Below are 17,927 nucleotides of genomic sequence, written 5' to 3' on the forward strand. Positions count from 1 at the left end.
GGGAAGGAGGATTTTTGTAAGGTCAAGTGCTTCCCATGTCACAAGAGTGGACATTATGCATCTTAGTGTCTAGACAAGAAGGTAAGGGAAAATAGCAGAAGGTAGCAGCATCAACAAAACTCAATTGGATGAGTTTGCAGTGGAGTTTGAAAATGAATTGTCATGAGTTTCCTACCTTTCTACAAACACAATCAATAGGAGTGCATTTTACATGGACAATGGTGCATATTGTCACATGATAGTAGCACAAGATCTCTTTAGCAGTCTGACGGAGAAGGACTTAGGTGTTCATGTAGCTTGGTAATGATGCCAAGTATGCAGTCACAAGGGTGGGGACAATTTTGTTCCAACTCGAGTTGGGTGGTTTGTTGGAATCCAAGGACGTGCTATATGTTCCAAGACTTAGCATGAATCTCCTCTTAGTCTCAACTATGGAGGATAGGGGTTTTGTCGTTACGTTTCAAAAAGGGCAAGTGCTCATTTGTCTGGAAGAACGTAAGCCTTGACACAATAGAGGTCATTGGGGTTAGGGGGGGAATCTATCCATGTTACAAGGTAAGCTAGTTTAAGCATTGGTTCATAACAGTAAAACTTGTGTGAGTTGTGTTCAACGCTATCAAAATCGAACCATTGACCGAATTGGCAGACCCCTTGAACTGAGAACCAGTAAAAAATTTAGACCAAAAGAATGATCAACTAAAAACACATAAAATATTCAAATTTGAAAGAAAAACATATATATTCATGTGCATCCATATGGACCCAAACCATTTATACAAAAATAAGTAAAATTTCTCATTTATATAGCATGTAAGGGTGCACATAAGCACAAGAGCACCAAGTGCAAGCCATCTTTGAACCAAAAATACATCAACAAACGAGCTCTAGATGGCTTCTAACATCCAAACAAAATCATGCTACAACAGATACCTACACATCATCAAAATCATTGCCTATATTGGAATCTTCGTCATCAATATCACCCTCTAAGCATTAACATAAGATAAAAAAGTTTAGCATGTCAAGTCAAAATTTTGCTTTTTGTGACAAGTACATTTTTAGTAGGTTCATGATAGACAAGTTCAACAATCAATGCCATCAAGGTACATAGAGGGCTTGGTGCTCTTGATTAAATGCTAGTTCCAAACACTCGTAAATGACAAAATCCAATGGAAACGTCGCAATCCCCCCAATCTTGAAAATTGTTTAGTCTACTAGATTTTGAGTGGTATCTAAAATTCCACTTTATCCATATGAAATTCAATGAGGTTGGAACCAATCTCAAACATCCCGAGTCAATTAATGGTAATGTTTAAACTTTTACTTTAAGTATTCAACATTACCAGTAATTGCATAGCGTTAGTAGGGAAATATGGTCAAATACTAGGCTTGCCAACTCATACATTATTGTTTATTTTCAAAAAAAAAAAATCATTCCAAGGGTCCTTCGTAGAATTGTACGAAACCATCTGGTTCGGTTAAAAAAGGCCGGTTCCATATCGAACTTGCCTTTTTCAGTCCGTGACACTAGTTCTAACTGATTTTCCCTAAAAAACGATTGAATTGGCTAGTTTAGTCTGGTCAGGTCCGGTTGTGATAACATTGGTTGTGGCACAAAAGGATGAGGCACTTGCACTATAGAGTGTTGCTGATTGTGAGGGAGATTGTTATTGGTCTTCCATATTTCAACATCGAGCAACAGGGAGTGTGTAGAGGTCGTGCACTTGGCAAGAATGCCAAGGCTGCTTTCTTAATTAGCGAGCATAGGTCCAAGGGGATCTTGGATTTGATTCATTGAGATGTGTGTGGATCGATGTTAGTAACATTAGTACATGAAGTCTTGTACTATGTGACATTCATTGATGACTTCTCTAGGAAGACTTGGATTTACTTAACGAAGTCAAAGGATGAGGTCTTTAGTTGATTTTTAGAGTTCAAGGCCCTTGTGGAAAACCAAATAAGGATGAAGATCAAGGTCTCTAGGTCTAACAATGGGGATGATGTTATGAATATAATTAATAACAAATAAAATAAATAAAAAATGTAAATATTAAATAATCAGGATAATGGTTATGTTAAGTACTCATTAAGTTAAGTGAAAAGGCATGTCTAAAAGATATGCCCAGTAATGAAAGGGCACCTACCTAGGTATATAAGTAGGGCTTCATTGTAACATTCATCACCACTTGTACATTTTATATATAATAAATTATTATTACAAATACCTTTGTGTATTTTTAACATTTAAAGTCAACAAGCTATAAGTTTTGTTGCTTCAGTCAAACTCTGTCAACCCTGTTGCCGTATTCCTTTTCGACAAGTTCCGTTCGCTCAATTTCTGACATCACATTATGTCCACTCACCCGTCTAAGCGCTACGCAAGTCGTCTACGTCCAAGTCGTTGCCATTGCCTGTCTGCCATCCGACACACCCTTCTCTTCCGCTATTCCGACAAATAAGATTCACGTTGTAGTCTCCGCTGTCAAGCACTGGTCCGAAGGTCAACAGTGACGTCGGTTGGTCGATACGATGTTTGCCTGGCTCCACCTTCTTGTGTCTCCACCAATCATCGCATCGTTCCAATCACATACCATCACGTTATTTGTTGACCAGGAGAGTAATAATAATACATTGTCATATATATATATATATATATATATATATACTTATACATATATATAGATATATATATATATATATATATATATAGTTTATTATATGGTAAATTTTTTAATATAATTATATATTAACTAATTTAATAATAATAAAAATATATAATAATAAATGTTATTCAATCTTTAAAAAAAAAGAAAAAAAAGGGAAAGATAATAGATAAACGCTAGTTCAAGACAACATTACCAGAGAACCATACATGCTAAGGTACCGGTGACGAATTACATATGCCAAGATGATAAAATCAAGGGGAAGAAAAATGTTAGAAATTAAGCTTTGAGGACAAAGCTTTTCGAAGAAAAGGGCAATGTTAGGAATATAATTCATAACAAATAAAAAAAATGTAAATATTAAATAATCAGGATAATGGTGATGTTAAGCAGTCATTAAGTTAAGTGAAAAGGCATGTCTAAAAGACATGCCCAGTAATGAAAGGACACCTGCTTAGGTATATAAGCAGGGCCTTGTTGTAACATTCATCATCACTTGTACATTTTATATATAATAAATTATTATTACAAATACCTTTGTGTATAATTAACATTTAAAGTCAACAAGCTATAAGTTTTGTTGCTTCAGATGAGTATATTTATAATGATTTCAAAGATTTCTGCAAGGAGGTACGAATCAAGAGGGCACTGATAGTCTCATATAACCCACAACAGAATGGGGTTGCAGAGAGGAGGAGTCAACTCATCATCAGAGCTTCCAAAGCTATGATTCATGACCAAGATTTGCCAATGTTTTTTTAGGAAGAGGCGTGTAATAAAACAATGGATGTCCAAAGTAGGAGTCCTCATGGGATCTTGGGGGACAAGACTCCAAAGGGAGGATTTATTGGGGTGAAAGTAGAGATAGGGTGTTTTCACATCTTTGGTTGCCCACTATACATCCATGTGCATGTATAGAAGAGGACAAAGCTAGGGCCCTCAGGTGAGAAGGGCATATTTGTAGGGTACAATGAGACTTCAAAAGCATATATGATCTTCATTTTAGCATAGAGAAAGACAATTGTGAGTCGAAATGTGAAGTTCGAGGAGAACTTGGCATCTAAGAATTCACATGAGCCCCTATCAATGATGAAGGACGAGGAGCAAGAGGCTTTGAGGGTTGAACAATGTTCATGTAGGGCATGAATTTCACCCACAATATGACAATCAAAATTTAACCTAAAATTTACCAATTTAATTGGAAATACTTACTTGAAAATCCCGTTTGAAGTCGATTCCGACTGTCGTTTCCCTTGATCTGCTCTTGCTACCAAACTAACTGTTTCCTCCCAACCTATTTGGGATCAACCTATCCGGTTCCCAGATCCAAAAGACTTCGAAATTGAGGTCTTTTGGCCCTCGTACCCAAAACCCTAAGAACAGTGCTCAAATCTCGATTTCACAATTAATTTCACTTCTTTCACTGTGGCTCTTCCTCTCTTTCATTCCCCTCTGGTTCACCAAAAAATTTCCCCTTTCAAGCACCCTTGTTCAAGATTCAAAATTTTCCCTCGCCCTAAATTTCTCCTCCCCTTAAAAGTCCTCCATCAATTCCCTTATATTCACGAGGTGCCTTCCCGCTCCCACAATTTGTCCACTGCCCTCCATTACTTCACTGCCCTGTCATTAAACTATTCCCAAATTCTCAGGCGGTGACCGCCCTTTGACATGGTAGGTTCATGGTTGGAGGCCGCCGCCTACATTTTTATGACAAGTCTTTTATTCCTCTCATTTATAATCCTCGTTTATCTTATTTATAATGTATTCCTTTGATTATATCCTAATATATTTTAGTTCCTTTTGTTAATATAATATATATACTTTATACGTTCTTTTTAGTTTGTATAGTTTATATTATATATACAATTCCCTTTTTATTTTGTATATATAATATATATTATATTTGATTTATGTTACTAATAAGAACAATTAAGTAACAAGTTATAAGTATTAATTCTATTAAAAAAAAATAATATTTACTATTTTGTTTTGAGAGTGTTATGTTTAGGGAAAGATCTATCTTCTTAATGGTTTAGGTATTTAATCTAGTATTTTTAATAATTAATTCGTTTATCCTTTATTTAGACATCCTTTATAATTACTAAGTACACTAATGCAATGCACGTGATGCATGCCTATGTAGCTATCATATATATGCCTCGTATGCATGCTAATACTCCTATTCTTCCCATAATTCGGGGTGGGTCGTTACAGTTCAACAACTTCCAGTTTATGGATTTAACCGTCAAGTGAATATGAGTCGTCAGTAGCTTCTTCTATTTCTATCAGGACACGACGATGGTTCACACAAACATATAGGGATGTTGAAGCTCCTATGAGCACATTCAAGAAGAGTAGGCCTTCGAGGAAGTTTCCTAACTATATGTCATTGATGATGAACACATTTTCTCCAGTCATGAAATATGCTTCCATTCAAGATGTTATGCCCATTGCCTAGTCACAGTATGGAGGATACATTAGATGGATGTGAAGACAACGTTTGTCAATGGGATCATTGAGGAGGAAGTGTGCATAAAACAACCTTAGAGCTCTGAGGTAACATGGAATAATGTCTCATGTGCGTAGACTTAAGAAAGCCTTGTATGAACTTAGGTAGGTATCAAGGGCATTGTATTCCAGGATGAAATAATTATTGTGTGTGGGCTTCACCAAGAGTGAAGCTGATCCTAACTTGTATTTCATACTTGTTGGGTTTGATCTACTTATCTTGGTGTTGTACGCGGATGAGTTGTGGAGAAGCTCATAGTAGGGCACAAAGTTGACTTAGTTGTAGAGTTTGAGATGAAGGACATTGGCTTGATGCACTATTTATTTGGGTTAGAGGTGTGGTAGAGGGAGGGAGGAATATTCCTTGGTCAAGGGAAGTATGTAGTGGAGATCTTGAGGAGATTCAGATGGAGGATTGTAGGCCTATAGCTACGCTTATGGTCACCAATCTGAAGAAGATTGTGCCTTCATATTCAAAGTTGGTGGATCTCATGTTGTATGGACAACTGATCAATTCCTTGATCTATTTGTTCAACACCATGCCATATACATTTTTTGCTGTGAACACCTTGAGCTAGGGAAGGTGGCACATATACTCAATAAGAACATATATATATATATATATATATAACTGAATGATGATAACAAATGTGGGAGGCCCTTGGCTTAAATACTACCTTGGGTGCCTCTTGGTGAATGGGCATGATCTTTGATCATACCCTTTGCCTAATTAATTAATAATTACAGACTTGATTTTTATATAACATTGTCTTCCTCTTGGAAAGATGCTTTGCCCTCAAAGCATACGTAACGATGAGTGTTGTTGACGAAACGCTTTTGTCTCCCAAGAAGCTTCTTCTTTCTCAAAAGTGCATTTGAACTTCTTGGCATAGAACTGATGCTCTTCTAATACAGTAAGAACTTGCTCCAAATGTTGTAGGTGCTCTTTCCATGTTTTACTATAAATTAGAATGTCATCAAAGAACACTAACACAAACTTCCTTAGATATGAACGAAATATCTTGTTCATAGTAGCTTGGAATGTTGTTGGTACATTGGTTAAACCAAAAGGCATTACTTAAAACTCGTAATGACCTTCATGTGTTCGGGACACAGTATGTCTTCCAACCTTATTCTGATTTGGTAAAACCCTGACCTTATGTCCAATGTTGAGAAGTATTTAGCTCCATGTAGTTCATCCAACATTTCATCGATAAAAGGGATTGGAAACTTGTTTTTAATTGTTATTTTGTTTAATCCTCTATAATCGACACATAATTTGAACGAACCATCTTTCTTTCGAACTAATACAACTGGAGCAACATACAAACTTATACCTTTTGTGATAATGCCACATTTTAAAAGATCCTAGACTAATCTTTCAATTTCGGTTTTTTGATGATGTGGATATCGATACGGTTTGATGTTGATGGGATTTGATCTTGATTTGACTTCGATTGTATGATCGATTTCTCTTTTAGGAGGCAACTTCATTGGAAGGACTTGGAACACCTTTTCATGCTTTTGAATTAGTTCTTGAGCTTCAGTTGACTTTTCGTTAATCATAATTGAGGTTAGCATTTCTAATTGATGACACTGCACTAAATAAGCTGGTGCTCCCTTCCGAATCATTTTTATCATTTGAGATGATGATACAATTTGATTCTCAGGGGGCTGGAACCCATATAACTTGTATGTCTTCCCTTCCCATTTAAATTTTATAAATTGTTTTTGATGATTGGCAGAGTAAGTGCCTAGGGTTTGTAGCCATTGGATACCTAGGACCACATCAACTCCTCCTAATGGTACAACGTAGAATGAAGATTCTAGATTATAATCTTGAATATGTAATTTGACTTTATGGCATTTCCCTACCTTTTCAATTTCCTTACCGTCATCTACCATAACTTTCATGTTGGGTGTAGGAAATGTGAAAATGTTGAGCCTTTTCGCCATAGTTGAGTCCAAGAAGTTGTGCGTGCTACTGGTATCAAATAGAACCATTGCAAGCATTGCTTTTTTTGATATGACCTTTTAACTTTAATGTCTGAGGCTGTGATATACTTGTCATGGCCGATAATGACACTTGCAAAATATTCTCGTTATCTGGTTTTGGAGAAAATTGTGGAGAATCTTCGATCTCTTCTATCTCTGATTCTTCATTGTCTGAATTATTAGTTGCCTCACACTTATACAAGTTCTTGGTTTCTTTTCCCTTAGCACATCTATGTTTAGGGTCCCATTTTTCGCCACAATGTTTGCACTTGCCTTCTTTCATTCTTTGCATTTCCAAGTTATTTTTTTCTCCTTCACGAAGATGTGGTGGAACATATTTTGTGTTATCCATGTTTGCAGCTTGGGGAAATCTTCGTCTCGAATATACTCTTTCAACTTTTGGCCATTGCATCTTTTCGTGCTTCTTTTCAACAACTTTGTCTTCTGTCTTGCTACTTCTATAGAAGTGATGTCATGAAGCTCAAGCTCAGGTTGGAGATGGGTTTTAATTCCCGTGGTGTGTGATTGAATGAGATGAGTTTCTGATAACCCAGGTACTCATGTAGCTAAAGTTTGCCATTCTTGAGTGTATTCGTCCACATCTCCTTTTTGCTACAGTCTGGTGAGCATTGAGAAGAACTCTTCTTCATTGACGCCTTGGAACCTTTTAAAGAATGCATTTTTGAATTTCCTCCAATTGATAGCAAGTGTCGTCTTTTTCCACCACATATACCAATATACACTTCACCTTCCATTTGCATGGATGCATGCCTGATTTTTTCGTCATCATTGTCAATACTGTAAAACTCGAAATATTCTTCTGCTTTATTGAACCATGCAACACTGCACTTCTCGTTATTGTCAAATTTGAGAGCTCAAACTTTGCTCTTCGTTGATATACAACAACTGGTAAAGTGAAGAAGGGGTATTGATTCGCGAGCTGCATATTTTGAAAATTTGTGTTACTATTTTGTTGATGGGAGGCATAAATGATGTTTTTGGAGACTCAGGTTTCTCATGTGAGTATGAAGAGTTTGATGTATCCAGAGAATTGAGATGTTGAGTAGCTTCATTATTTTGGGGTATTTGATCTGGTGTAATCTTCAATTTGTCACAAATACAGGTCAACATCACCATTGCTTGATCATGATTTTGATTCACTGTATTTGAAAGGATTGCATGATCCTTTTTAAACTCGTTATGGTTTTGCTCGAGCTGACTCTCTATTCTCTTTGATGTATCCTGGAGTGCCTTGATTTGCTCGCCATGTCTAGTCACCTTAGTATTAAGATCTATCTATCTTTTATTAAAATTGGCCATCGACATTGACGAAGTCATTGCTAAGGTATGTGGTGGTGTATATTTATCAACATGACCCTAATTTTTTTTTATTCCTTCGTTTAAATAAATTTGTAAATTTATTTATTTATTTAACTAAGTAATTATAAACAATATAATTATTTTTGTAACTATTAGACTAACTATATAATTATAACCTTAGCCTAATTAAATAAAAAAAACACTACACGCTGACTGAATGGGAAAACGATGGCTTATTGCAGTCGAAGGCTCGAGTAGAAGACGTGCTTCCGGGTTGGAGTCGGAGCCGGAGATGGTGACCGATGAGGAATCTTCGCAGTCAGTTTCGGGTGCTGTTAGAAATAGTGATGAGAGACGAGGGCGAAGGAATGACCTAGATAGTTGGATGGTGATCAAAGGAATACAGGCATGGAAACAGGGCGACAAACAAAAGTTGGTCACAATGGTTGGGAGAGATACAAATATTAGAGTTTGGCATAAGAGACCGGTGGTGGACACAGAGTCAAACTGTGGCGGAATAGTGAGAACATGGGGATGGTGTTTACGGTGGGCAAAACAACGATGGAAACCTGGGTAGTGAAGGACATGGCAGCAGAGAGATGAGGGTGAACAATGATTGGAGAAAACCATAATCTTTCTAGCAATGAACCGATGAGCGACCCGCTCTGATACCAAATGGAGCACATATACGCGATAAGAACACACACACACACACACATATATATATTAAATAACTGAATGATGATTACAAACGTGGGAGGCCCTTGGCTTAAACACTGCCTTGGGTGCTTCTTGGTGAATGGGCATGATCAAAGATCATGCCCTTTGCCTAATTAATTAATAATTACAGACTTGATTAATTTTTATATAACATAAGGTGCATTGGGTAGCAACGAATCATTTTCTCAGGTACTTGAGAGGTATAATGGAGTATGGTCTAAAGTATCTTGGAAACGATGGAGCGAAGCTGCAAGGATATATAAACTCAAATTGGGTTGTGAGTGTAGCAGATAGGAAGAGCACCTTGGGATGTTGTTTCATCTTTAGATCGACGATGGTATGTTAGTTTAGCAGGAAGCAAACTTTTGTAGCTTTCAATTCGGTTGTGGCAATGCATATGGAAATGAGTATGGCAAGTTATGAAGCCATTTGACTTTGCAAATTACTTGCAAGGGTTGTTTGATCAAGAGCTGGATCCAATAGTGATCTACTTTGATCAAGTATCACTTTGTACTAGATAGGATCCAAAAGGGAGCGGTCAAGCTTCAATATATCTCTAGAGTTGAGTAGGTTGTAGACATTTTGACCAAACCCTTGGTTGAAGGGAAGTTCGTGTTTTACAAAGACAAGCTTGGAGTGGTGTAGAATACCTTCCTCGCTAAGAGGGATTGTTGATGTTGTAGTTCAGACAAGTAGTTTTGCACAGGTCCAAGTGTCAAACAAGTGGAATTTCTATAAAGTCTTTACCTTAGTAATTCACTTGAATTAAAGGAATTATTAAAGTGAGGTTAGTATGTAATGAAATGTAGAACTTTTACATCATTGAATTAGATGAATCTAAACCATTTATCGAGACTTAATCTCAACCGTCAATCTTATTGAGAGATTAGGGTTATGAAGACTTTATCATCAATGGTTATTTTTTATTCTGTCAAAAACTAAAACTTATTAAGGCAAGGCTAGGTGAAGACGAAAGACAAAGGACCTAGAAATAAAGAACAATATGACAATATTGTTAGTAAAGTACACCTCCCCTACATCATGGGAACTACCGACAAAATTGCTCACATTCTATGAAAGAACAATATTAAGTCTACCTTCAAACCTATGAACACCATTTGCCACTGCCTGAAATCTGTTAAAGATCCCATTGATCCCAAATGTCAAAAAGGTGTTTATCTTATTCCTTGTTCATGTGGGAGACTCTATGTTGGTGAAACTGGTTGTTCCATTTTGACTAGGTAACATGAACACTCGACAGATATAAAGCATGATGATTTAAAAACATCTGCTTTGGCTAAACATTCTAATAATACCAAACATCAAATTTGCATTGAAAAAACTTGCATCATTGCTAAAATTGATCACTATCACCATAGAAAATTTAAGGAAAGTATAGAAATAAGTAAACATCCTAACAACCTTAATAGAGATGAAGGATGAAAAATAAGCGAAAATTGGATTCCCACCTTGACCTCCAAATCTATCTTTAACTAACTTCCTTATGACCCAATTACATAACGAATTAAAAAAAAATAAAATTCTTCACATTTAACATTAATTATTATCATACCATTTCACTTAATAATAATATTAGTTCTTCCAAATTAATGTTTTATAATAATAATTACTAACATACTAAGTTCACTTAATTATATTATTTTACACTGACTTTTCTTTTTTAATATATTACTTTACATAATTAAGCCTTACATTTACAATTTTTTAATTATTTATTTTCATATTTTCATGTTACTTTACATTAATTAATGGAGTTGTTTTTAGTGCGACTTTTTGGACTTTCTGGGAATTCGGTAGAAAAATTTGAGGTGAAATTTTGATTTGTGTTATTTAAACTGGTTTTTTCACTGTATATATGGATTCAGCACCCTGAAAAATCTGTAGGGCACTTCGATTGTGCATGGGTTACCCATCAAGCTTGTGATTTCAATAAACTCTTGCCGGATTTTAGAAAAATTACCCCAGAAAAACCCACCAGAAAAGCTTCCAAAAAGTTTTATGAAAGACAACTCGTTAATTAATTAATTTTACTTTTTATATTACTTTACATTAATTATTCCTTATACTAAAATTGATTTATTTCCACTCTTTCTTTCCAATATAGAAAATTCATAATTTCAAGGAGAAATTACACGCTGTAGATTCCCGAAGGCATATGCGGTAACTGTGGCACTCGTCCACTGTCTAGTAACCAGTTCAGAAAGTAATCCAGAGGGTGTACAGTATTGGTGCAGAGACCATCAAAAGATAAATAAGAGTTCAGATAGTATCGGCTATATACAGAAGATGTCCTAATATAAGCAAAATTATAGATTATATACAATAATCATAGTCAAAAAGTTTCTGATCAAAAACTGTGCAATTGAGGCTGCTGCCTCACTGGATAGCCCCATCAATGTAGGGCCTATGAAAGTACTGGTATGTCCCTGCTGGGGAGAATTCAGAGATCATCCATTCGCCTAGAGGACGATGTGTCGCTTCCTTCGATAGCCGGTCAGCGGTTCCATTCCTCTCCCTGTAGATGTGGGAAATAGTGATTTGATCAAAAAATGTTTTGAAAAAAGCAATTTCTTCCAAGATATTCTTCAATGAGTATGCGGAACAAACAGCATTGTTGTTAAACCAATCAATAACATTTTTTGAGTCGCCAAAGATTTGCAAGTTTCGGCAGTTTTTGTTTATGGCAAAATATAAAAGATGTCAGAGTGATATCAGCTCCGCATGGTTGTTTGTACCCAGTCCTAGACCCATGCTAATCTGAAAGTAATGGGATTCCGATAGGTGGAATAGAATGCCGCCCCCATAGCCCTGATGTTGGGCGTCTCCATCAAAATAGGCCCACGACAATTCCTTGTTTATATGCTCCTGTTGGATGATCCTAGGATGTCCCTGCCGGGGAGAATTCAGAGATCATCCATTCGCCTAGAGGACGATGTGTCGCTTCCTTCGATAGCCGGTCAGCGGTTCCATTCCTCTCCCTGTAGATGTGGGAAACAGTTATCTGATAAAAAAATGTTTTGAAAAAAGCAATTTCTTCCAAGATATTCTTCAATGAGTATGCGGAACAGACAGCATTGTTGTTAAACCAATCAATAACATTTTTTGAGTCGCCAAAGATTTGCAAGTTTCGGCGGTTTTTGTTTATGGCAAAATATAAAAGATGTCGGAGTGATATCAGCTCTGCATGGTTGTTTGTACCCAGTCCTAGACCCATGCTAATCTGAAAGTAATGGGATTCCGATAGGTGGAATAGAATGCCGCCCCCACAGCCCTGCTGTTGGGCGGCTCCATCAAAATAGGCCCACGGCAATTCCTTGTTTATATGCTCCTGTTGGATGATCCTAGGCTTGTTCTGTCTGTGTTCAATTGGCAGTGCCGCGTAGGCTGCGCAGATGATAGGATGGAGAAGATTCCAGTTGACTTGTCTATCTTCAAAAATGATAGAATTCCTCTCGATCCATATGTGCCATGAGATAAGGAGTGGAAGGTTTCGGGGTCTTTCCTCCGCCGAGGTGCGCCCCCAGAGTTCCCAAGCTGCGTCCACTCTTTTTTTCATTCTTTGACTTTTATTTTATATTATTTTATTTTAATCAACATTAGTCAATGTCTTCGCTCCTTTCTCTATCTCTATCTTAATTATATTATTATTTATTTATAAATGTATTTAACTTAATTTTAATTTATATTATATTAAATATTAATAACCTTTTAGTTATTCATATATTTCATTAAATTTTCTTGATAATTTTTTTAGAGTTTTTAGAATTCTTATTTTCCTTTTCTTATGGGCTTTCCCATCATCACTATATATATATATCTATATATAAGCTTTTGATCAAACCTTCACATTTCTTTCTGAATCTTGATATGAACCACATATAATGGTTCCAACCTTTGATATAACCACCATATATATAACCTTTTGATCATATCTTCGCAACTTTCTTTCAATCCTGATAATAAACGACGTAATCATGATGATAAACCATGTATATATATATAACCATTCGATCAAACCTTAGCATCTCTTTCAATCCTGATGATAAACCACATACAATCCTGATAATAAACCCTACATATATATAAACCACATACAATCGTGATGATAAACCATATATATATATATAAACCACGTACAATCCTGATGATAAACCATCCATATATATATATATAACCTTTTGACCAGACTTTCGCATAAATTCTCAAGACAGAGTGATTTGAGAAACACAACCATTACTCAAGCAGAACACAGTAAGGGTGATGAAGGATCTTCATCCATTGTTTAGTCTAGAGAAGACAAAAAGCAACGATTAGCAGCAGAAGTTATCAGCCAGCAATCTGATCTACTGGAGGCCGTACACTTCAGAGAGAGAGGGCCGTACTTAATAGATTGACTAATGGAGGCGACCGTACAGCACGCCGTATAACAAATTGAGGGCGGCAGAACTGCAAGTCGATGGTGGCCGTACAACAGAACACGTGGGATGTAAAGGCTGAGGTCGGCGGGTGATTCAGGAATTTATAAAGGGTCGTAGAGGTGCCTAGATTAACTTTAGAAATTTACTGTAGCTTGTATGGTTTTCTGAGAGGGCCATTTTCCCAGTAAGGGAGCCCTATAAGCTTGGAAATATTTGAATGAAGAGCTGATCTGAAAGGGCAATTTGCTTCGGCTATTTTTATTTTAATTTAGTTTTTAAGCAAGGAAATAAATTACCTGGGATTCGAAAATTAACAATCCTGAATTACAATTGATTAAGTACATCACTAAGAAATGGTTGGTAACTTTTTGAGTGAGGAATGCATTGTCTGATTTGTAGACATATTCTATTGGCTTAAGACCTTAAATAGCATAAGATGTATAAAAGTTTGTAACGGGATGCTCATTGTCCAACGTATCCATACTAATAAGTCGAAAGCTTATGACTGTGAGATTTCTGGTGTGGATTAGATCATGGGAGGATATCTCAATGGACTAAATAGGGGATTCACGGACTGCCTCAAAACAAAAATTCTATGTGCTAATTTTGGACTTTAGTTGATAACTTTTCCAAATTCATACCATGCAAGATGATCATGACAGGGCAACATACTACAAACTTATTTTTTGAAGCAACCTACATCCATTTTATTACACAAAAACAACATATAAATTCATTTTCAAAATGCATTAAGGTAACTCATGCATAGGAGAACATACGCTTTCCCCACAGACAGATGGTTAAGAGAAATGGTGAACAAGTTTGCTGTCTGGCTCATAAGGACGTATGGTCATGGGATCCTAAACATGAAATTATTAGTTGTCATAATGTCATGGGAACTTAAAATGAAATTATTAGTTGTCATACATTTGGCAGAACTATAATAGAGCAATCCACGACTCCATGAGCACGTCACCTTTTGAAGCATGCTTGTTTTTCCACAGTCAAGCTCAACTGATATTACAAGATGGAACTCAGTCAAGAAACTGACAAGAGGAGGCAGCTCAACGGCAGGCTGAATGATTCATTTAGCATATTGAAAATTTGCATTGGCAAGTCCATGGGAGATTGCAGAAGATGCAGAAAAAAGTACAACGATTGTCATGTCAACCACCAAGTTGATCATCAATTCCAACTTGGAGACAGTTTGTCGCTACGTTTGCGCAAAGAACAGTTTAAAGAGTAGAACCTAAAGTTGAAACCAATTTGGTATGGATCTTCCTAAAGTTTGAAAGAGAGAAGCCTTAACGCTGAAGCTAGATCTGTCGCTCTACTCAGGTATCTGTCACTCTACTTTGGTATCCGATGCGGATAAACTCAAGTTGTTTGAGCAACTTATGCTAGACAACAGCAGAGAGAGTAAAATTAATTTATTGGATGTGGTGATTTGGATCACAAAAATTGACCAACCTTTAGTGTAGAATACCTTCTTGCATGGTCGTCCGAGAGGCCAAAGTTTCTGATTTGTGAAACTGCTCATCGGATAGGGAAAGTTTTTCTTGTTTCTTTGTTTCCGCAAACATATCTGTCATACTCTTTGTTTTCTGAGTCGTATATCTGAACTACACATGCTCACATGGCAGACTAAACTAGAAGTATATTATTCATAGCAATAGGTGGTTTAGATTTATATCTTGATATCTTTGCCACAGGCTACAATTATCTGAACGTTGTGGCAGATTAGTTGATCTCTTTCAACTTTGATGCACGTAAGAAGACGAGGATGGAGATTCTTAAGGAACTTCCAGTTGATGCATTACCTTTTTCTAGTTGTCATGGTAGTATGTTTACTGCCTTTGGTTTACTGTGGCCACTGGCCATCCATTTAATTTCTACCTTCTCAATCTACAACTATCATTAATAACAAATCCTTTTATATCTTCTGTAAAGGCATAACTTTACCCTTAACCTAAAGGTTTTACAGGGAAAAAATAATACTTAGAAATGACAGTCACCCGTTCTGTCTCAAAATTAAAGGGGGGTCCAGCAGTTTACTTTTTATCATAATTTCCATGGGTTCAAGTAATCTCATCGGTATTTAAATTTCTGGCGTCTATAGGACTGTAGATATATCTCAGTCTACTTACTGCAAATGTAGCCGATGAATGTCCAAAAGCTTGACCCATCTTTCCAACAGATGAAATCAGAGCCACCGTGGAAACAAACAAAACATAAACAAAGAAAAAATACGAAGCAAGGGACACCACAGGTTATGTTCAAAATCCCTCGAAGGGGAATTATACTAACAAACCCTTCCCGTGTGTTTCATTTAGTGTACATTGGTCTTATATATAATAATAATAAGTGACCATAACAACTATTTCTTAAGTTCAACCATTGCCATAACTATGACTATATTTCTTCGTTCAACAATCTCCATAATTATCTCCAATAATAACTCTTAAAATCTTCCATGAATCTTTCAACCAAATCTTCATCCTTAACTGCCGTCATTTCTCCTCATCTCTATTCATACGTAGATATTTTAGAATTAGTCTACCTGATTCTAAATCCCATTGTGCGTAGATATTTTAGAATTAGTCTACCTGATTCTAAATCCCATTATATTATCACAAGTAGTAGTTATTTCATCATACTCCTAGTTAATGAGTAATCATGATTTCAACATGCACTCTGGTGCCATCTTCATCTTCTTTGCACCTTGTCCTCATCTTAGGTCTTCTTTCGTCTTCTCCCTCTGTCATCTATAATCTTCTTCATTTGTGCCTGCAAAACATAAACATGGTTAAAATTCATATAAAAGAATAATCATCCACTGTATCTTTTACTTCCCCTACATCATCATCCTTATCTGAGATTATTGATTTACCCGTAATCATGCTATTGATGCTCCTGCATCACCAAGTACCTTTTTCCCATGGTGATACATCTAAAGTAAGATATTCCCAACCATTTTGCAATCGATCAATAGAAAATTCCTTTTAGTCAGATTTATATATATATAATATCAACCTGGGAACCATTTGAAATGCTTTCACAAAATGGTTACTTGATTGTTACATTGACAATTTGGATTTTTCCCTGAATAAAAACGTAATGTTCCTTTTTGAAGCGTAAACAGGTTTCTATGTGACATGCCTCCTAAAAGAGATGTGATGTCTTCTTATTCTTATTTGGTGTTGGTTTTAATTTGTAATGCATTGCATGAAATGTAAATAATAATATCATAACTATTTTCGTAGAAAACAATTTGTTTGGGAAAGAAAACACTAGTCATTAGAAAATCAAAAGAACGGAGGCAGGCTGACTTTGACTTTGAGCAATGTTCATGAAATTGCAGAGGACTGAATAGATATAACATGCAGAAAATATCGCCTTGTAACCAAAGTTCTGAAATTGTGAAACAGGAAGCGTGGACGATCTTTAATTCATTAGATCCCTTCTAATGTTTCAACAGCATGGATGATGAAGCATAACAGCTGTGGCGGGATTCAATATTTTATTTTGTGAATAACATTAGCAGTTTTCTTACTCCCTCCGAAATCTTCATATCCTATTTGCATTTCCTTAGTGCATAAATATGGTTCAGTGTTTGTATGGTGTGAAGCGGACTGCTTTGGTGTATAAAAAAAAAGTCATTTTGTACCATGCCTTTGTAACTTGGTCAGATAAGGCTGAATTTTGCAAAAGATAACATCATTTTGCTTTGATCTGGATTGAAACTGTACGAGTGTAGAGTTTTGTAATCTGAAAAACCATAAACCATTTTCTTTGCCGAAATTAATCTTCTGTTATTTGGTTCTTGAAATCTTACCCATTAAAAGGTTGTCGTTGAGAGACATTTTAAAATCCAGTAGACATTGACTATGATAAGTGGGTAATCCTCAATCCCAATTTTCCTTATTGCACACTTACGTAAGTGCTAAATAAGGATGAAAGAAACACGAAGGCTAAGTAGTTGCACATCTCTCTTGTGCTTTTCTGAAACTTTCACTAATACAGAGGTATGCTGAGTTAGACAATCATCTCATAAACTGTGCTGATAACCATTGTTATATGCACTTCTCTGAGCTAAAGCTGCTGCTATACGTTACTGTTGGATATTATGTTACACTTCAACAGTTTGCAGGACAGTTAATATATGTTGTGCGTGTCTCTGTTTGGGAGATAGTGTGTGTTCTAGCAGCCTTGATGTGCTAGAATCTAGAGGACCTTGCCGGTAAATATATTTTATTGTAATGGGCGTTCATTCTGGTTACAT

The 17,927-nt window shown here is 36.2% G+C and overlaps 1 protein-coding gene across 2 annotated transcripts in view; it reads left to right on the forward strand.

Annotated features, from left to right (window-relative positions):
- LOC149224924 (uncharacterized) overlaps nucleotides 1–17,474 on the forward strand; it is a 74,178-nt gene extending 56,704 nt beyond the window's left edge. For both annotated transcript variants that reach the window (XM_089386339.1, XM_089386340.1), the window contains exon 10: nucleotides 17,074–17,474. In XM_089386339.1, coding sequence (XP_089242465.1) covers nucleotides 17,074–17,112 — 39 coding nt within the window. In that variant the 3' untranslated portion in view covers nucleotides 17,113–17,474. The remainder of the gene's footprint in view (nucleotides 1–17,073) is intronic.
- Nucleotides 17,475–17,927: the final 453 nt, after the last annotated feature.

The sequence above is a fragment of the Pinus tabuliformis genome, chromosome Q (assembly GCF_031772625.1).
Source record: "Pinus tabuliformis cultivar Carrire ecotype Pingquan chromosome Q, CPIR1, whole genome shotgun sequence".
NCBI lineage: Eukaryota > Viridiplantae > Streptophyta > Pinopsida > Pinales > Pinaceae > Pinus > Pinus tabuliformis.